This window comes from Rhinatrema bivittatum, chromosome 14, assembly GCF_901001135.1.
Source record: "Rhinatrema bivittatum chromosome 14, aRhiBiv1.1, whole genome shotgun sequence".
In the NCBI taxonomy this organism is placed as follows: domain Eukaryota; kingdom Metazoa; phylum Chordata; class Amphibia; order Gymnophiona; family Rhinatrematidae; genus Rhinatrema; species Rhinatrema bivittatum.
The window spans coordinates 40,878,714-40,900,214 of record NC_042628.1 but is presented as its reverse complement, the minus strand read 5'-3'; the positions used below and the strand labels follow the sequence as shown (position 1 = coordinate 40,900,214).

The following is a 21,501-nucleotide window of genomic DNA, read 5'->3' as shown; positions in this document are numbered from 1 at the left end:
GTTGGTCAGAAAAAGCATCTGTGTAGAAAAGATCCTTTACATTGGGGTACAAAGTTTCTGGCTCAGGTCAGGTGACTGCTGCTAAGGTAGTAGGGGGCAGGGGTCAAGCTGGTGCATGAACTGGAAAAGTCCATAATGGGTCTGTTCTGAGTCAAAGTTCGTGTTACCTCAGCTCCCTTTTCCAGGAGAAGTTCGACACAATCAGCATCGGCCACCATGCATGCACAGTGCAACGGCTTCAGAGTGCCATGCATACAGTTAACATCCGCACCCTGGAAGAGGACAAAAAGAGGACTGAATATTTAACAAAGAAAATCCGACGCTGGCAAATTCGCAATCATTACAATTTTTCTATGGTAACAGAAGTCAGGCTTCTAAACAGACTGAAGATTATCTAGATCACCTCGCTTCTGGCCCATTAGTTTTCTAGCTAACGCTGCTACTTTTCCTGTTTTGGTTACAGTGCACAGCAAAAAGACACATCATACAGTAAAGCTCTTTTCTAAATGGATATTAAAAGTCACTGGCCAAGAAACAAGTATCCCTTAAAACTAAATCTTCTACATTGCTCTCTGGTAGAAGAGAGCAATACGAATGAATGACACATGAGCAACACAGGAGATACAGCACAGGTTAGCAGGAAGAAAAGACCACAACTGCAGACACATCACCTTGGGCTCTGTCTACATGATCTCCAAGACCAAGCAAGGCTGCGCCTGCGTGCTGCTTTGATAAGCGACCCGATAAAGAGAGATTATCAGGTGCTACAGAGAGTAGCATTGGCGGTCAAGAATGAGACATCCTTCCATGGCAACAGGAAGCACTCATCAGATGCAATGTTAAACCAATATGCTTTCTACTTTGTGGGGACTAAAGAGCCCAGAGCATGAATGTTGTCTAAACTGTATCATCTGGGCTGGAATTCTGGCTCTTGCTGAAATGTTTTCTATGGAAAAATCTCTCAGGCTCCCAGAAACTCATTCCTGTCTGTCCCAGGTGCCCCTTTATAGCACTTTGCATTTACACAGAAGTTTTAGTGACACAATTCTTGCTCCTGGTCGTCCAGCATGGAGTTTCAGAACAGCAACTGTATGCTATAGAGGTCAGAGCCAGAGGGAGGTTTAGCCTGCTCTATCCAGTCTGTCCCCAGGCCTGAACACAGCAGTCCCAGCCAGAACTCATTCATAGAGGTCATCTTCCACATGACATCTCTCTGAGTCGGCTTCACTTCAACACAGAGAAAAGACTGGCAAGTCTAAAACCAGAGCAGGGTGCCTCCTTATATTTCTTTATAACAGCAGCAATCACAGAAAAACTTTAGATGTGGCCAACATGGTCATCCCCCCTTTTGTGGCTACCATACCCGTCTGATGAGGTTGTCCACGTTTTCGTGGGGGAACGAACGGATGGCTGCGATGGTGCGGATCAGTCGCTCGGACAAGGAGTACTTGCTCTGGATGCTCTGCATAATGTACCACATGCTGGAACTCATCAGCCCTAAAACTTAATTTCACATGCTCCAAACAACCTGTCAATAGAGAAAAAGAGGAGGCTCTAACAAAACCAGACAAGGTTCGAAGTCCCAGGACCAGTATTTGATGTGTCTCTCACTATGCAGGACTAGGCTACAAATCATTTTTCTGGGGGGTGGAATAAGCACCACCACGGGCCTCTCTACACCCACTCTTAAGATACGAAGCTGACCCAAATTGCTATAGCCAGCCACTGTCCAGTGATTGTAAAGTGTTTTGCTGGAAAACATTGGTAAAGCCAAAATTTAAAGTGCAAGCTATTCCCCAGCAATTTCAGCTTTGATTAGATTTTCTTTTCCTGTCAGGATGTTTAACTGTCCGCACCCATCAAGGCCCTAGCGGACATGACGGAAATGTATAAAATCATGAGTGAGGTGGATCAGGTAGTTAAGGGACAGTTATTTACCCTTTCAAATAATATTAAAACTTCAGGAAACTAATAACCAGAATATTAAAAAAAAAAAAATCTCATCAAGTACATTTTTACAACATCCACATCAAGCTATGGAATCTGTTTGCAAGACATGGTCAAGGCAACTACCACAGTAGGGTTTAAAAGAAATTTGGAAAAGTCCATACAACATTTTTAGTCAGGCAGACTAGAGCAAGCTATTATTATCCTTGGGAGTGAGTAATGGGAAATAAATCTCCTTTATGCTAACTGCTGAGTACTTGTGACCTGCACTGGCCACTGATGCAGGGCTCCATGGACCTTGGTTTGACCTAGCATAGCCTTTCTAATATTCTCTAAGTGAGTAGTTGATGCAAACACATCATTGGGGAAGCCTTTAGTGACAACAGACCCAGAGGCTTCATTATAATGTATTAAAGGAAGTAGTTGGGAGGAACTCAGGGGATCTTATTTTCCCTTCAATTGTCTCTTTGCACGTGATTCTTCTCAGAGCTGTTTAAAATATGAAACGGCAATGAAATCAATGTACGTGTCTCTTGGGCTCACATCAAACAATTCACCAGCAAGGCTCATGTTAACCTCAACTGACATCCCCAGTGAAATGTCGGATTCATTCTGAAGCGTGAAGCTAAACCTGGGCCTATCAATGCCAGTGTTCAAATGGAAAATTTAAGTACACTGAAAAAGCTTTTGGGTGGGGATAAAAAAAAGTTAAATACAATTTACGATGTGCACAACCAACCAAAACACGTCTGGTCTCATTCCCAGCCCAAAACCAAGTAGTGCTGAAGTGGCGTTCACAGCCTCCGAGATACAAAGAGCCCAGTGCTGCTCGTACAGCATCATTTGGTGGCCTGTCAGAGTAGCACTGGAAGCAGATCATGGGAGGGGGTTACTCAGGTTATTATACTAGCTGGTACTCCTGAAGGCAGTGCTTAACAGCTTCCTGATGAAAGAATAAAGAGTGGCATACGGCAGGGAAGGATAAACAGAGCTGCTAGTACTGAGGAGGGTTCCCGACCACATGGCCTATCTAGCCTGCCCATCTCATTTAGCTTTCCAATTCCCATCTCTCCCTCAGAGATCCCCTGCGTTTATTCCACACATTCCCGAATTCGGATCCTGTTTCTGTCTCCATCACCTCCACTGGGAGGCTCTTCCATGCATCCACCACCCTCTCTGTAAAGACATATTTCCTTTCACCTTCATACCATGCCCCTCTTTCTGGAGCTTCCTTTCTTTTGAAAGGAATGACCAAAAAAGCAGGTTGCATCTTATAGACTAAACAATTTATTGAGGCATGAGCTTTTGTAGACTGAGTCCACTTCATCAGATGTACACTACACCTAACATTCTCCCTTCATCCAACTCTCTGGGTACCCAGTCAAAGCAACAGATCAGATTTGTCTGACAAGATCTACCTCTGGTAAAACCTTACTGCCTTTGATCTTATAAGATATTGGATTCCAGAAACTGCACCACTATCCTCTGTTTTAACAACGTCCATTAATTTGCTCAACACAGAGGTCAGACTATCTGGTCTGAGGTTCCCAGGCCTTCTCCTTACTTCTGCTTTTATGAATAGGAACCACATCCGCCCGTCTCCAGCCCTCTGGAGCTATTCCCACCCGTAAAGAAGCATTAAAAAAGGTAAGCCAGCAGAAATGCCAGAACCTCAAGCTCCCCTAGTACCTTAGTACCTATCCTATCCGGCCTCATCACCTTATTTACTTTGTTTAGTGAGCTCCTCACATGCATGTTCTTCTGAAAATTGATTGAGGTTTATCTAACTTCCAATCTTATTTGCTTTCTTTTTTACGAGGTCCTGCTCTTCTCCAGTAGATACCGACATATTTGTTAAGCAATTTTGCTTTTTCTCATCAGTGTCTTATATATTTTTCCCTTCACCTTTGAGTCTCATAAAGCTATTTTTGTACTTCCTATCACTAACATACCTTAAAAAAAAGTCTTGAACCCGTTTTACCGCATTTGCTATTTTTTCTTCTATTTGAATATCTGCATTCCCGATTACTTTCTCAGCTTTTCCAGATATTGTTGCTTGTCTTTCTTTTTCTGTGATCTTTCACAATTTATGGACGCAAACCTTTTCGCCCTTACCTTTCCAGGTACTTCTTTAGAAATCCATAGCAGCTCTTTATCTGCTTTCCTAATAAGAAGTTGAGTTACTCAGATCTCCTTATAGTTTTGCCCACTGCTCTTCTACTTCCCCTAGATTTTCCCATCCAGTTAACCACTCCTTGGGGTACTCCTCCAATTTAACTAAGTTTTCCTAAGTCTAGGACCCTCACCTTTGAATGAACCTTCAGCTCCTGCACTCTAATACTGAATCACACTGGTGATCACTGGTTCCCCGCTGATCATCTACAACATCAGAGATATTGTTCCCATTGGTAGGAAACAGGTCCAATATTGCCTCCTCCTGTGTAGGTTCTGTTAGCAGTCAACAGAACTCCCTGCTTCTAGAAGACACTGAAGCCGGGATGGCCCAATTAACATCTGGCAGACTGAAATCCTCTGGCAATATCACCTTCCTTTTCATAACAATTCTGTGATATTCTCAGGATATCAGCATTAGATCAATTAGAAGGAGACAAGTCTGAATAAAGATATTGCAGTAAAGGAGAGTCTAGTATAAATCTCTCTTAGTAGGGTATTGATCATGGGGGAAACAAGATGGTGCCTTTGCCAGCTCCACTTGAAAAGCCTAAATCCTGGGTTCCACTTTGCCTCTGCCGTGCAACAAGCGGAAGTTCTCTGCCTTGCCACATCTGTAAGTTTCCTCATTGCTGTTTGCCATGGGTAGGAGGTTGTCTGATCACAGGAACCTGAGGAGCAGCAGCATGGGCAGGGTCAGCACAGTGCAATGCACCTCAGCAGGTCATAGCATGAGGGAGCTGTCATCCATACTCCGGGGATATGCAATGGAGAGGGAGAAAGAAAGGAGCGGGTGAAGAGGGAGAGAGCATGGGAGGGAGGATAAAAGACAAGGAGGTGAATACATGGGGATAGTGTGCATTACAGGCGGGCAGAGGCAGGGGTTGGAAAGATTTATATTTGGAAGCAAATTATTAGATGTGGATTATCATTTTAAAAGGTCAAGAACTGCTAACATAAATGAAGCAAATTAGTGCAGGCTCCTTACAGTCAACGCTAGAGAAACAACTGAAAGTTAGGCCGACAACACAAACTTTTACTGCCATCTAGTGTCGCCATAAAAACTCACCCACTCGGCTCTACACCAGCAGAGCTAGAAAAAAATAAGACTGCCCCTAGTCTTCGGACTTTCCATTCCTTTCCCGAGTTCTTGAAATTTGAAGCTTTGGAAGACTCCTCTTACTCAGTCAGCCCTTGTTGGGTTGAATCTCAGAAGAGCCCAAGGATGCCTGCAACACATGAATACAGAAGCATGGGCTCAAGGATACAAGAAGTGAGAGTGAGTTAACCTTTTATTCTACCAGAGCATTCAAAAGTGACATGTCCTAAGAAAAAGACCAAAAGAGAAAGCAACAGTGCTAAGAAACAAGCAAGTGATAATTTTAGGAACCCAAGTAGTCCTGCAGCTGGAGGACAAAGTGACCTGACGGTTAGCGTAAAGGGCTAAGAACCAGGAGATCCAATCACCCATGGCCTCAGGTGCCCGCTGAGACTGTAAGAGATCTGGAGCAGAGAGTCAGTGTAACTGCATGCAGTCTGTTGTACAGAGCCCTGGTCTGAATCCTCATAGTCTATAGGAGAGATACCGTCATACAGTTGGATTTGTTTATAATGAGTTAGTTATTGTAACTGAGAAACATACTATGTTACAGCTCCTGCCCCCTTTTCTCCCCTAGTATGATCAGTTAAGATTGTGGAAATAGAGAGAGAAAATACAACTTAGACTCCCATATTATGTACAAGATCAGCATGTAGCCTGTTGGAAAGTACTGAATTTTTTTTTTTGCTAGAAAAGATTTTATTTATTTATTTATTTAAAAACTCTTCTATACCATCGATAAGTTGGAGAACCATCACAACGGTTTACATATAGGCACGATAACAACTATGAGTGGTAGAGATTACAACTTGAGTATGTGCCGACATAGTTCGGTAACAATATAGTGCAATAAGCTAAAAGTTTAAGTGAGCTAATCAATTTGGTATGTCAGTTTCGCAACGGTATAAAATTAACATTACTATGAGTTTGTTCGGTGCGTCCAACTTAATTGTTTTTCTCCTTCACTTTGTCTTTATCGAAGGCTTGTTTATAGAGCCAGGTTTTCAGGTTAGATTTGAAGATTTTCAGATTTCTCTGGAGCCTTAATTCGAGTGGCATGGTGTTCCATATTACGGGGCCAGCCAGTGATAGTGCTCTTTCCCTAACTTGAGTGAGCCGTGCTGTTTTGACAGAGGGGACAGTTAGTAGAGCCTTATTTGCAGATCTTAGGTTTCTGTGAGGGACGTGTACGCACAGAGCTGTGTTAAGCCAGTCGGCTTTTTCCTCATGTATTAGCTTATGGATTATACATAGAACTTTGTATTGTATTCTTTGTTCGATTGGGAGCCAATGTAGTTCGGCGAGTGTTCCAGTTATGTGGTCCCTTCTTTTTTTGCCGGTTAAAATTCTTGCAGCGGAGTTTTGTAGTATTTGCAACGGCCTAAGAGTAGATTGAGGTAGCCCTAGTAATAGTGCATTACAATAGTCTGTGCTTGCGAATATCAGTGCCTGTAGGATTGTGCGAAAGTTGTTTAGTGTTAAGAGGGGTTTCAGTCTTCTAAGAGTCATTAGTTTACCATATCCTTCTTTTATTTTCTGAGAGATGTGCTGTTTCATGCATAGCTCAGGGTCCACTATAACCCCAAGATTCCATACTTTTCTTGCTAGTTCCACGTCTTGCACAGATACACAGTACTGTTTAAAGAAATTACAGCAGAGCTGCCCAAACCAGGCCTGGGGACCCTTAAGCCAGTCGGGTTTTCAGGATATCCACAATTAACATGCATGAGAAATTTGCATATACTGAGTTTCCATGGTATGCAAATGTATCTCATGCATATTCATTGTGGAACTCTTTCCCATTGAATAAAAAGCTCCAGGACAAGGGGGTCATCATACAATTTATAGCGGGAGGGAAGGAAGCTGAAAAGGAACGCAAGAAAACACTATTTCACAGACTTCCAACAGAGCCAGTAGGAGCTGAAACAGTGGTCAAATTCAAGAACGTATGAGTTAGACACAAAAGGGACCTTAGTGGTGGAAGGAGGGCAGAGGCCACAGATGGAGCAAGACCGTCAGCACAGTAGTACAAATGGGCCCATTGGGTGAACCAAATGGTCCTTTTCTGTTGACATCTTTTAAGACTCCTCCCTGTAGTCATTTATAAGTTAATCTACAAAAATAGCTCCCTAGAGTTGCTACCACCAAAACAACTGCAGTTACAAGAGAAACAAAAATCCGGGTGAATCTACATTCATTTTTGTTTGGCAACAAGATTTATTGTCACCATAAGCAAAATGTAGAGACAGGTTTTAAACAATGCTTATTATAAAAGTGTGTAAGTACAAAGCAGATACCTTAGATATTTGTCATTGCTCACCATCATCCACCCCTGAGCTTTTCTCATAGTTTGAACCCGGCCCATACCTGCTCACAATTATTGCAGGGTCTGAAGTGGAGCTACCTGTAAATGAAGGCCCATGGTGTCATCCGTTTTACCTCCTTTTACATTCTCCGACTCACCTCCCTCTAACTCAGCCACTGCAGCTGACAGCTCCCTTGGAACCTGATGGCATGAATACCCCCCGTCTCTTGTCCTGTTGGATTGTAAGCTTTCTTGAGTAGGGACTGTCTTTTTGTATGTTTACACAGTGCTGCATATGTCGTGGAGTGCTATAGAAATGTTTAGTAGTAGTAGTAGTATCAGCAAACTACCCCATCTGATCACTTTGTTCTCTTTAACAGAAGTATTAGGTTGGGCTATGGGCTCTGAACGTGTTATTTGTCTCGCCTAAGTCTGTCGGGTATTTTTAATTTCTTCCATACTTTTCTGCTATTGCACTTTCTGCTTCATTGCACACTACTTTGGACTATTAGCTTAATTGGCTGGGAAGGTGGTCTATAAATGTTTTTCCCAACCCAGCTCTAGTCCTTCACTTCATAACCCCTTCTTTTCCCCCTTACCAGATTGGTATAGCTCTCCCCTCCCCCCTTTCCTTCTTCTCCCAAGCCCCAATGAAGGCCAAAGGACACCTTTTCCCTTTCACCCCATGAGATGCTTCCTTCTCCTTGGAGCCCTGACTGGGAGAGAAGATGCCTCTATCACTGCCTCCTCTCAGATCAAACTGGGGCTAAAGACAGCAAGGCTTATGTGGACAAGTGCAAGGTGATGCATATAAGGAGAAAAAACCCATGCTGCAGTTACATGATGTTAGGTTTCATATTAGGGGCTACCACCCAAGAAAATGTTCTAGGATGTATAGTGGACAATACATTGAACTTGTTGGCTCAGTGTGCTGTGGCGGTCAAAAAAAGCAAATGTTAGGAAGGGAATGGTGAATAAAGAAGAGGATATCAGTCTTTATATCACTCCATGCTAAGGCAGCACCTTGAGTACTGCGTTTAAGTCTGGTTGCCGCATTAAAAAAAAAAATGCACTTGGGAATATAAAGAGAAGGACAACCAAAATGATAAAGGGGATAGAACGGCTCCCCTATGAGGAAAGGCTAAAGAGTTTAGGGTTGTTCATCCTGGAGAAGAGATGGCTGAGGATATGATGGAAGTCACAAAATCATGAAAGGACTATCATACATAAATGTGAATCGGTTGTTTACTCTTTCAGATAAGAAAAGGATTAGGGGTGCTCCATGAAGTTAGCAAGTAGCACGTTTAAAACAAATCTGAGCAAATTCTCTCTCATTCAACACATAATTAAGCTCTGGAATTTGTTGCCAGAAGATGTAGTTGGCAGTTTGCTTAGCTGGGTTTAAGGTTTGGATAAGTTCCTGGAGAGTGATGCATGAGTGGAACAGCCTTCCAGTAGAAGCGATAGAGACAAAACAGTATACGAATTCAAGAACGCATGGGATAAATACAAGGAATCTCTAAGGAAGTGATGAGAATTATAATGCTAAATTAATTGGATGGATGGGCCATACAGTCTTTTCTGCTGTTGTGTTTCTATGTTTCTAAGTCCATAAATTGCTATTAGTCAAGGGAACAGCCACTGCTCATTGGTAGCAGGGGATCTATTTAATGTTTGGGTACTTGCCAGGTACTTGTGACTCGGATTGGCTACTGTTGGGCTTGATGGACCCTCTGTCTGACCCAGCATGGCAACCTATCTTATGTTCTTAAGGCAGAACTTTCCAAAGTGTGTGTCGCGACACTTTAGTGTGTCGCCTGAGGTGTGCCGCGCAAGCCCGGTGCACGTGACACACCGGCAAGTGGGAGCCAATGCGGCCGCCAGTGGACCTCATCCCACTGGGGGCTGAGCAGTGAAGTTTCGCTGGGCTGGGCTGTGTGCCGGAGACACACAGCAGGAAGATCGGCAGGGCTGTGGTGGAGCTCACGTCACCACGGCCCGAAGAAAAAGGTCACACAGGTGCTCCTCCTCCTTCCTGCCCACGCGGCCCCGGAAGAAAAATGTTGCCAGAGCCGCACGGGCAGGAAGGAGGAGGTGCATCAGCCGCGTGCAGAAGAGGAGCAGCGGGCTGAGAAGAGGAGGCGGCACGTTAGCAGGGCCGCCGCTGCCGCGGATCGGCCCGCGAAGAACAGGGCCGCCGCTGCCGCGGATCGGCCCGCGAAGAACAGGGCCGCCGCTGCCGCGGATCGGCCCGCGAAGAACAGGGCCGCTGCAGAGCCCATCCTGCAGCGACCCGTGAAGAGGAGCCCAGAGGTAAGAGAGAGGCTGAGGGCCCGTAGAGTGCGTGTATGAGATGAGTTGAGAGATTGTGTGTGGGAGTGAGGACCTGAATGTTTGCAGAGACAGCATGTGAGAGCCTGTGTGTGTGTGAGAGAGACAGCATGTGTGAGAGAGACAGCATGTGCCAGTGAGAGCCTGTGTGTATGAATGATAGTATGAGAGAGAGCATGTGACAGTGAGACTTGAGCAAGACAGCATGTGGGAGTGAGAGAGAGCCTGGGTGTGTGAGAGTCAGACAGCATGTGCAAGAGAGAGACTGTGTATGAATGATTGTATGAGAGAGAGCATGTGAGAGTGAGAGTCTGTGTGTGTATGTGTGAGAGAGAAAGCATGTGAGAATGAGAACCTGACTGTATGTTTGAGGGAAAAGATAGATGGAGAGAAAAGAAAGAAAAAAAAAGACACTATGAAAGGAACAAAAAAAGCCTGTGACCGATTAGAAAACTAAGATCAGACAGCAAAGGTAAAAAAAAAATAATAAATTACTTTTTAGTGATTGGCACATGTAATCTTTGGTAATGTGCAAGAGTAGCACTTTCTCTATGCGTATCTCACAATGTACGAGATCAACATGGAGGAAGTGGAAACCCACGGGGCCTGCACAGAGGAGGCAGCAGAATGTGCCTCAGTGCCAATAGCAGCAATCAGCGCCTCCCAAATAGCCATGCGGCATCAGTGGCAGCAGAGGAATGAGAGAGGCTCCGAGGTTGCTGGCAAAAGAAAGAGAGGGGGGTCTGCCTTTAGTGTGTGCATGTGTATGAATGGGAGTCTGCCTGGGGGTGTATGTGTGTGAATGCATGAGTACCTGCCTGGGGGTCTGTGTGTGTGAGAATGTATGGGTGTCTTCCTGGGGTTTGTATGTGTGAGAATAGGTGCCTGCCTGTGTGTGGTATATGTGTGTGTGAGAATGAATTGGTGCCTGCCTGAGGGTCTGGGTGTGTGAGAATGAATTGGTGCCTGCCTGGGGGATGGTGAGGGAGTGGTGTGAAAATGAATGGGAGCCTGCCTGGGAGTCAGTTTCAGTGTGTGAGAATGACTGGGAGCTTGCCTGGGTGTGTGTGAGAGAGCCAGAGAGAGTGAGAGCATGAGTGTGTATGAGAAAATCCAGGGGAGTAAGAGTTTGTGTGGGGTGTGTGTGGAGGGGGAGAGAGTGTCTTAGAGCCTGAGAGTGTGTCAGTGTCTGTGAGAGCGAGAAGTTATGGTGGGTATAAGAGCATGAATATGTATGTATGTGACAGTGTATGTGTGAGAGAGAATGGACATGTGAGTATGTGTGAGAGAGAGAGGAAAACCTCCTAATCCTTGACAATATCAGGGTGACTGGAAATCAAGAGCTCCCACATATGGACAGCAGCGGCTTTTTAAAATCCTTATTAGTTTTAATTATTGGGTGTTATCTGATATATGTGCTGTTTTTAAATATTTTATTGGTATTTGGGAAATTGTAAAAAATGTATATGATTTTAATTAATAGAAATTCTATTTATCAGTAGTTTTAAAATATTATTTTATTAGTATGGTTTTACTATTATAACTGATGCTTTATGTTTCTTGATTGTATTTGTTTTATGAGGAATGGTGGTTCTGTTTTTCCATTGTTAATACACAGAGTCAGGCTTCTTGGGGTTTCCATTTCAGTTTTTGTCTAATTTGTGCTCCTTTATTTTGTATTTGGTGAGGATCTGTCTCTACTCTGTGTGTGTGACCATGATGAGAGATTCTGCTAGCATAGAGATCTATAGCAATCTGGTTTGTTTTGTTTCCTCAGTAGGTGGTGTATTGGTATTCTAGGACCCAGTGTAATATTTACCCTTATTGTTGTTTGAGTCCTTGGTGTTATTACTGTTGTGTTACAATGGGATTGCAGTATAGATTTTGAGTGTCTTTTTTGCGAGGTTTTGTGTTAGTTCACAATGTGCCTGGCAGTGGAAGGTGTGTGTGCTGCTGTTACTGTGAGGTGACACCAGAATTTGAAAATATCTTTTAGTATGATGAGCTGTAAGGGAAACATCCAAACTCCATTGTTTGGGGAAATTTCAGTGGATGCACAGAGATACAGAACTGGAGGTGCAGGATTTATATTGACATTCTGTCCCTTCCTATAAATTCCAGACTTCACTCTCATAGCCACATTGAATGAGGCTATCAAATATATCACCTCCAGAACCCACTGGTCTCAATCCACTTCCGATAAAAAGGTGTGCCTGGGTGTGACCTTGGATGGGGGCCTACTTGGACCGTGTATTGTGTGCCTGTATGTTGGACGCTTATTGGACAGACCTTGTTTTTGGGTGCCCTGTCCACACTCGCTTGTGCGAGTGAGAATTGTGCGCCCAGCTGCGTAGACATTTTGGGATTGTGTTTCTAGCGGGTGTTTACTTTTTGTGCTGCTTGCCATATTCAGGCATCTCAGCTTGGCATTCCCCCTAACACAGGTCAGCGCTGCTTGGATGCTCAGGGAGAGTTATCGCTGTCTGTTTTTACTGAGCCACCCTTCCCAGCATGATACGGGAATGGACCCGGAGGAGGAACCATCAGAGGTTCTGCCTGGTTTTGGGGCTCCCCTAATTGGTTAGTCAGTGGGGGAAGGCTACTCACTGGATGCAGGACAGACGCCCCCTGGTTTTGGTATGGACCCACGGAGGCATTTGTGCCCTTTTCTACGTGCAAGTCTGCTGAGAAACAGCTTGGCGAGTTGAGTAGCCTATTGGCTAGGCCCTGCTTGCTGGTTTTGCTCAGTTGCCAACACCCTGTCTGGGCTGCCTGGAACAAAGGACTGAGACCTACCAAAGGTCGAGCCCTCTGAGAAGCCGCTCCTCTGTAGAGTTGAAAACATTTGAAAAGCCCTAGCACAATCTCTCACGCCGAACGTGCGTGGTGTCTGCTTTTAATCTTTTTGTAAGCAAGGAACCTGGGACTCACCCCATTTATTGGCTTTTTTTTTTTTTTTAACTCACTCCCAAACAGAAGTGAGCCTTTAAAAGGCCATTTCATAAGATTAGACTTTGAAATTGTCTGAGCACCAATTCATCAGCCATAGCTGACGTGCAACCCTGCTTAGCTTCCAAAATCTGACAAGACTGGTTGATTCCAGGGTAGTGAGGCCATAGGGTATTTCCCTGAAATTCAAACCAACTCATCGACTTCCTGGGAGAGAGCAAGAGCGATCCACTAGGGAACAGCAAGAGGCCATCTGCAATTCATTGCCATCGCCTTAAGGCCTGCTTAAGGACAGCCTCAATTATCCTATACTGCACCTCCTTCAAGCCACTCCACCTGCCACAGTGATAGTCGTCCACTTGGCGATGGCACACACCAGCGCATCCTTCAGAAAGCACAACTGTTTTCTCTCTGACGAACCCAGGGGCTACAATGCTACCAACGCTCATGCCCCTATAAAATTAGCTTCCAGGGCGCCCCATTCAAGATCAATCATTTCTTGAATAGCATCCATAATGCTTTACTTAAGGAATCTAACTAGGATTCTTGTTTGGCTCAGACACAGAATCAGCATCCGGCACCCCCAGCATCTTCAGTGCCTGGGTGATCCAAGCTGGCAACTCATCTCTATGAAAGAAATGCAATATTGTTCTATACGGCTACAATCCCAGAGGAATTTCCCATCCTCCAGGGAGTAAGGGTTGCCTTCATCATCCATGCCATCTGGGTCCCTATCAGCGTGACCTGCAGCAAGCGTAGACTTACTTTGATGTTTACACGTAGCATCAGACATGCAAGGATCCGCAGTTTACGATCCTAAAAACTCTCAGGCGTACCATGTCAGCAACTGAGCAAAACCAGCAAGCAGGGCCTAGCCAATAGGCTACTCAACCCGCCAAGCTGTTTCTCAGCAGACTTGCACGTAGAAAAGGGCACAAATGCCTCCGTGGGTCCATACCAAAACCAGGGGGCGTCTGTCCTGCATCCAATGAGTAGCCTTCCCCCACTGACTAACCAATTAGGGGAGCCCCAAAACCAGGCAGAACCTCTGATGGTTCCTCCTCCGGGTCCATTCCCGTATCATGCTGGGAAGGGTGGCTCAGTAAAAAAAGACAGCGATAACTCTCCCTGAGCATCCAAGCAGCGCTGACCTGTGTTAGGGGGAATGCCAAGCTGAGATGCCTGAATATGGTAAGCAGCACAAAAAGTAAACACCCGCTAGCAGCACACTCCCAAAACGTCTACGCAGCTGGGCTCACAATTCTCACTCGCACAAGCGAGTGTGGACAGGGCACCCAAAAACAAGGTCTGTCCAATAAGCGTCCAACATACAGGCACACAATACACGGTCCAAGTAGGCCCCCATCTGAGGTCACACCCAGGCACACAAGCGCAAACTATCAGACACTTTCGTTGCAGACGTGTGCGCAGAAAAGCGCACGAATGCCACCACAGTGTGTAAGCAAAGCCCGAGAAAGGGTCCTAGCCTAAAGGCTGCTCAACCCACCAAGCTGCCAAGACTCCCTACGCTCCCTCGAAGGCGGAAAGGACGTTGGATCGGTGCACTGAAGAACAGGAGGGGGAATGGAAACCCTCACACTTAAAAACAAAAATTCTTTACCTGAGCTCAGCCCGTCCCAGCAGAGTTTATAGTCAGTCTTCAGCTGCAAGGGGAGAGGGCAAAGGCCTTCACCGCCATGCTGGGCTTCCTGCACCCGCTAGCCTCTCAGCTGTCTCTCTCTCTCTCTCCAGGTAAGTCCATACTGGAAAACCAGCTACTGGACTGAGGCACTCTGTTGAGGGAGGGATCCACAGATATCACTTCATGAAAACTCAACAGAGGGAGGGGGACCATAAGGTATCACCATAGGGAGTGGGGCAAAATAGTTTCCTCCTTTTATGTATGTATTTATTTATTTATTTTTAAAGCAATCCCCAGTAGGGAGATGCTGGAGCCTGAGAATACTGGCGGGATGATGTCAGTGCAGGGATATATACACCGTGACTGTCAGCTTTGCTCCATCTGGGGGTAGAGGTGCATAACCCACTGGTGTGGATTAACCTGTCTGAATGCTAAGGAATGTATGCTTTGGATTGTTTTATCCGGAGTATTTTTTGTTAGTCTCATTTACACACAGACTAATGTGGCATGGCAGTCTCGGTCTTCAGTCCCCTTTTGAGAATATATACTCTGAATTAATGTCTCTATTTAAATGTTATTTCTGCATCTATCTTTTTAAAAAATGAACGCTTATGGGTTTGTATCTTTCCAGTAGCAACCTCTTGAAAAAGCACTACCTTAATGCAAAACAATGACAAGTCAGGGTTTTGAAAATCCACTCCCCTGGGGCAAGTGGATTTTCCCAACTGATGAGTAGGAAGCAGCAAGCGGTGGCCTCTTTCGTGCCAGTCGGGGCCTGGAAGGAACTATCTGTGGCAAAAGCACGGGAGGAGGAAGCATTGGAGCTTACTGCCGTCTTTACCCTCATCAGAACTTAGGAGGGGGAACCATTTATTTATTTATTGGCATTTGATATTCTGCTTTTTACCATGAATGGCCTCCAAGCAGATTACAATAAGTTTAAAGAAGTACAATAATATTAGATCATAGTAAATCATGCCTGCCATTCTATGTGAAATTTTCAAAAGTGAAACATTAAAAGCATGACAAAATTACTAAACTCTAAATACAAAAAAAACCCTGAACATGGATGTAGTGAACTGTCGGTTTCAGAGTTTGTGTAGTGTGAAAGGGGACTATTACTGCAGATTGTGAGACAAGAGAGGACTGCAAATAGCGTGCATGAGTCATGCTTATTAATATAACTGTGAAGCATCACAATACCGTATGTGTATTTTGATATCCAAAGCAGGGATATATAGTTCCATGACCTTCTGCTCTCAGGATAGATGAGAGGTATGTCTGATTTAAGCATCTGCATCCATATAGAAAGTGAGTGAATGAATGTTTGAGAGAGGGAGTAAAGTTGTGGAAGCTTTTTAGGGTGAGGAGAGGGTGTGAAAAGTCATGTAGGACATCAAGCATTAGGCAAGGCAAAACACCGCACTAGCCATGCTGGGGAAAGCATCCTTTGTATGGAAGACCTTTGGATTGGGATATAAATAAAAGTTGTGTTGAAAAACTATGGGAGAGATTTTTGATTACAGTAAAATATAAATAAAAAATACAATGTGGATTTGATAAAAGATTCTCTCATTTTGCCGCAAGCTAGAAGTTTGCTAAAGCATCAAAATCACTTCCATTGACTTGAATAGGAACTACGAGGTTGCAGCAGTAGGAAGGTTCCCAGACGTCAATAAAAGGTGCAGAGGTAAGGGCCAGCCCAGTGCAAGTGCTGTGCTTTTGCCATGCGGAAGGTCCCCAGTTCAATCGCCAAGCTGGGTCTTTTGCTCCTAGGGTTGGCTGGGGAAGCAGAGTTCCTGGGGGTAAATGCCATGCCATTGGCTTGGCCCAGTATCAACCTGTCTCTGACAGCTGCCAGTCTGGGTTGCCTAGAAGTACCCAGCGAATCTCAATACGAAAGTCTATTTTATGTTGCTCTCCCCAAGAATTCTGAGGTGGGGGAGACCAAAGTCTTTCTGTGTAATAGTTATTTATGGACCTGTCCTTCAGAAATGTGTCCAAATCTTTTTTAAACATTGTTATACTACTAGCGTTAACCACATTTTCTGGCAACAAGTGCACTGATGGAAAAAAATACCTCTCTTAAATTTGTCTTAAAAATCTGCTCTCTCAACTTCAGGTGGTGTCCCCGAGTCCTTGTACTATTTGATAGCAATCACTATTAATCTGTACTGTTCCACAGGATGGATAAACCTCTATCATATCCCCTTTCAGTTCTCTCTTCCCCAAGAGCTGAAGAGCCCGAGCCTTTACGTATGGGAGCTGATGAATCCTTCTTTGGACTTTTTCTAGTTCTGGCAACCAGAATTGCACACAATACCTTAGGTGTGACTGCACCATGGATTGAAACAGAGGCATTATGTTCCCGGTTTGGTTTTCCATTCCTTTCTGAATAATTCCTACGATTCTATTTGCTTTTCTGGCTGCCACTACATACTTGAGCTGAAGGTTTAAGAACATAAGAAAATGCCATACTGGGTCAGACCAAGGGTCCATCAAGCCCAGCATCCTGTTTCCAACAGAGGCCAAACCAGGCCACAAGAACCTGGCAAGTACCCAAATGTGTTAAAAGGAGGGAGTCATGGCTCTTGACACCTGGTGGCTGGATTCGGGGCCCATGATCGCAGGGAGCACTGCTGCAGGGCCCCTGGCCCAGAACTGTCACTGCAATGACCAGACTATTTGTTTATTTATTTATTTTACTCCAATCTCTGGAGGTCAGCGGCAGACAGTTATATAGAGGAGACTTTCACAGACATAGCAGAGCGGTCCCAGTTTCAGTCAGGCAGCCCTTGTGCTGCTTTGGAGAAGCAAGGTCACGTGACAGGAGGCCATTACCTTGGTGTGGCAGGAAGTGATCCTTTAGCTAGGACCTGCCTTCCAGGTGATGTTTTAATTTCTCGCACAGAGGATGCATCACCAGGGCAGAGTGCCCTGGAGAGAAGCGTTAGGACGATTGTTATAGTGGAAAAGTCTATCATTAGAAATGTAGATAGCTGGGTGGCTCGTGGGCATGAAGATTGCTTGTTAACTTGCCTGCCTGGTGCGACCTCACATATCACCTAGATAAGAATTGAGAGTGCTGGGGAGGAGCCACATGTCATGGTCAATATGGGTACCAGTGACAGTGAGAAGTGCAGAAGGGGGGGGGGGGGGGGTTCTAGAAGCTAAATTTAGGATCTTAGATGGAAACCAAATCCAGAAACTGTAAGGTTTCCCATTACACGCACAGGACCCTAGAGCAGGTTGTGCGCCAGAGTCTCAATGCGTGGACGAGAGGGTGCAGGGAAGAGGTTTTTAGATGTCAGGAACTTGGAAACATTCTGGGGAAGCTGGAGTCTATTCCAGTGGGATGGGCTTCACCTTAACCAGTATGAACCAGGCCGCTGACACTAACTTCTAAAAAGGAGATAAAGCAGCTATAAACTAGTTGATGGGAGAAAGCTGACAGTTGCTTGGAAGCACATGATTTGAAATGAAGGATACTAACCAAACAGGGATATTAGGGCATCCTGATACGAGAGTGCAATAAATGCTAAGATAGCCCATGTGCCTTTAAGTAAAGAGCAGTCAGATTCCAAATTACCCCTATCAACTGATAAGCAGGTTGTTAATTCAAACAAAATACATACTTTGAAATGTTTGTAAACAAATGCTAGAAGTCTAAAAAATATGATGGGAGAGTAAGAGTATATAGCACTGAATGAAGAGGTGGATATAACTGGCATCTCAGAGACCTGGTGGAAGGAAGTTAACCAATGGGACACTGTGATACCAGGGTACAAATTATATTGCAATGATTGGATGGATCAAATTGATGGAGGAGCAGCACTATATGTTAAAGAGGGCATAGAGTCAAACAGGATAAATGTTTTGCAGGAAACAAAATGCACTGTAGAATCCTTATGGATAGAAAGTCCATGTGAGAAGGGAAACAGAACAACAGTGGGGGTGTACTATCGTCCACCTGGTCAGAAAGCTAACAGAAATAAGGGAAACTAACAAAAATAGCAACCCAGTAATAATGGGCAATTTCAATTACCTCAGTATTTACTGAGTCAATATCACATCAGGACATAGGAGGTGAAGTTTCTAGATGAAATAAATGACTTATGCTTTAAGGAGCAGTTGCTGGTCTGGGAACTGATGAGAGGGAGAGCCATTTTAAACCTAATTCTTAATGGAACCTAGGATTTTGTGCGAGAGTTAAACATAGTGGCACGGCTCAGCGAGTGATCATAATGCGATCAAATCTGAGTTAATGACTGGAAGAAGGACATTAAATAAATCTAGTGCTCTAGTATTTAAATTTCAAAAAGGAAACTTTAATAAAAGGAGGAAAAAATAGTTGGAAAATAAGTTAAAGGTGCAGCTACAAAGGTAGAGAGATATATCAGGTATGTACATTGTTTAAAAATACCATCTTGGAAGCCCAGACCAGATGTATTCCATGTATTAGAAAAAAGTGGAAGGAAGGCCAAATGACTGCCAGCATGGTTAAAAGGTAAGGTGAGACTCTTAGAGCAAAAAGAACATATTTCAAGAAATGGAAAGTGGATCCAAACGAAGAAAACAGGAAACAGTATAAACACTGGCAAGTTAGATGCAAAGCATTAATAAGGAAGACAAAGAATTTGAAAAGATGCTTGCCATGGAAGCAAAAACTCATAAAAATGTTTGCAGACGCATTCGAAGCAAAAAGTCTGTAAGGGAGTCAGTTGGACCATTAAATAATTGAGGGGTAAAGGGGGTACTAAGGGAGGACAAGGTCATAGTAGAGAATATGAATTCTTTGCTTCAGCTTTTCCTGAGGAAGATGCAAGGCAGATACCCATGCCAGATGTAATATTTAATGGCAATGATTCAGAGGAAATGAAACAAATCTCAGTGAACCTGGAAGATGTAGTGGGCAAACTGACAAACTTGAGCAGCAAATCACCTGGATCAGATGGTATACATCCCAGAGTTCTGAAAGTACTGTTAGTAATCTATAGACTATCATTAAAAATAGCTATGATACCTGAAGATTGAAGAGTACCCAACGTAACACTGTTTTTTTTTAAAAAGGGTTACAGGGGTAATACAGTAAAACTACAGACCAGTGAGCCTGAGGTCAGTGCCGGGAAAAATGGTTGAAAGCAGTCTAAAGAACATACAGATAGACAAAGTCAATATAGATTTAGCCAAGGGAAGTCTTGCCTCACCAATCTGCTACATTTTTTTTTGAAGGCATGAATAAACATGTGGATAAAAGTGAGCCAGCTGATACAGTATATCTGGATTTTCAGAAAGCATTTGACAAAATACCTCATGATAGACTCTTGAGGAAATTAAAATGTCATGGGAAAGGAGGCAATTTTCTTTTATGGCTTGAGAACTGATTAAAAAGAGAAAATACAGAGAATGGGGCTAAATGGTCAATTTTCTCAATGGAGAAAAGCAAATAGTGGAATGCCCCAGGGATCTGTACAAGGACTGTTGCTTTTTAACATATTCATAAATGACCTAAATATGGGAACAAGAGCGGTGATCAAATATGCTGATACAAAACTATTCAAAGTTGTTAAATTACAAGAGGATTGTGAGAAATTGCAAAAAGACCCTGCAAGACTGGGAATCCAAATGGCAGATGACATTTAAATGTGGACAAGTGCAAAGTGATGCATGTAGGGAAGAGCAACTCTAATTTTAGCTACACAATGCAAGATTCCACTTTGGAAATCACCACCCAAGAAAAGGATCATTGTGGATAATATGTTGAAATCTCCACTGCAATCTGTCCTAAATTCATCTGCATGACTTCTTTCACCAAAGTCACTACAGTCACATAACCCCTCTTCTGAAGTCACTGCATTGGCTCTCTATCCGCTCCCGCATACAGTTCAAGCTCCTCTTTCTCACGTATAAATGTCTTCACTCTGCAGCACCTCGCTACTTCTCTTCTCTCTCTACACCCCTCCTCATGCACTCTGCTCATCAGACAAGTCATTCCTATCTGTGCCCTTCTCTACCACCAATTCCCGACTCAGGGCGTTCTACCTGGATGCGCCGGGTGCTTGGAATACGCTTCCTGAACTGGTACATCATGCTCCCTTTCTCACCATGTTTAAATCCCATCTAAAGACCCACCTACTGAGGCCGTTTTTAAATCTTAGGCTTGACTGTCTGCTTTTAGCCTCATTAACTAACTTTCTTTTATAACTATTGTCTTACTTTGTGAAACCACTTGTGGAAATAAAACCGAAGGATGAATAATCAAACAATAGTGAAATTCAAAATTCACCTGTACTTCATAGACACACTGATGAAAGAAGCATATATGACCATCATAGAAAAGTCGGAAATGTCTACTTGTTAGTGGAAAAGGTGGTCTTGTCCAGGTCTCATCTTACGTTATACTCATTGGTCATACAAATGTGTTTTTTGAAGAATTTTTCAACTTAACTTGAACCTCCTCTTGTTGTTAAAGGAGATCCGCCTAACACTGCCAGCACTATTTTAGTGTTGCGGTTTCTTAGAACGGGACTATGACTATTTTATTTATCATTTCCCAGTAGTATTTCGGTCAGAGATGTCAGTGGATTAAATCTGTTTGATTTCTATAAGTGCTGGTGTGGAAACCTGCTAGTTGAGCTGTATCGCTCACTGAAATGAAAAAGCTGCGGATGGACGCCTGGCTACCGCGGCGTCTGCCTGCTGTCTTCTCCGAACCGGCTTGGGCGCTGCCTCCCGCCATGCTCCGCTTGTACCATAGGGCGTGTGCGCCGCGCAGCCCTTCTTATTTCCTACTTGGAGCAAACCTCCAGGGTGTCCCGTGATGACGTCATGATGCCCGGATATTTAAAGCTTACAACGTTTGCTAGCCTTTGAGTCCTATGGATGGGATTCGCTCTCCGTACCCAGCTACTCTGCCTCTCCAATCTCCATTGGACTCTTAACGCTAACGGGGTACCCGCTCCTCGGGGGGCCTCTCTTGCTTTCCAGGTCGCTGTCAGGAAACAGGTACTCGCTCCTCGAGGGCCCATGTTCCCTGACTCGCTGCCTGCTCCTACC

General features: G+C 44.2%; 1 protein-coding gene across 2 annotated transcripts in view; it reads right to left on the bottom strand.

The window, feature by feature from the left end:
* ASB8 (ankyrin repeat and SOCS box containing 8) overlaps positions 1-21,501 on the bottom strand; it is a 43,140-nt gene that overhangs the window by 11,684 nt on the left and 9,955 nt on the right. For both annotated transcript variants that reach the window (XM_029577275.1, XM_029577274.1), the window contains exons 2-4: positions 5,189-5,348; positions 1,364-1,528; positions 168-272 (exon numbers count right to left, since the gene is read on the bottom strand). In XM_029577275.1, coding sequence (XP_029433135.1) covers positions 168-272; positions 1,364-1,492 — 234 coding nt within the window. In that variant the 5' untranslated portion in view covers positions 1,493-1,528; positions 5,189-5,348. The remainder of the gene's footprint in view (positions 1-167; positions 273-1,363; positions 1,529-5,188; positions 5,349-21,501) is intronic.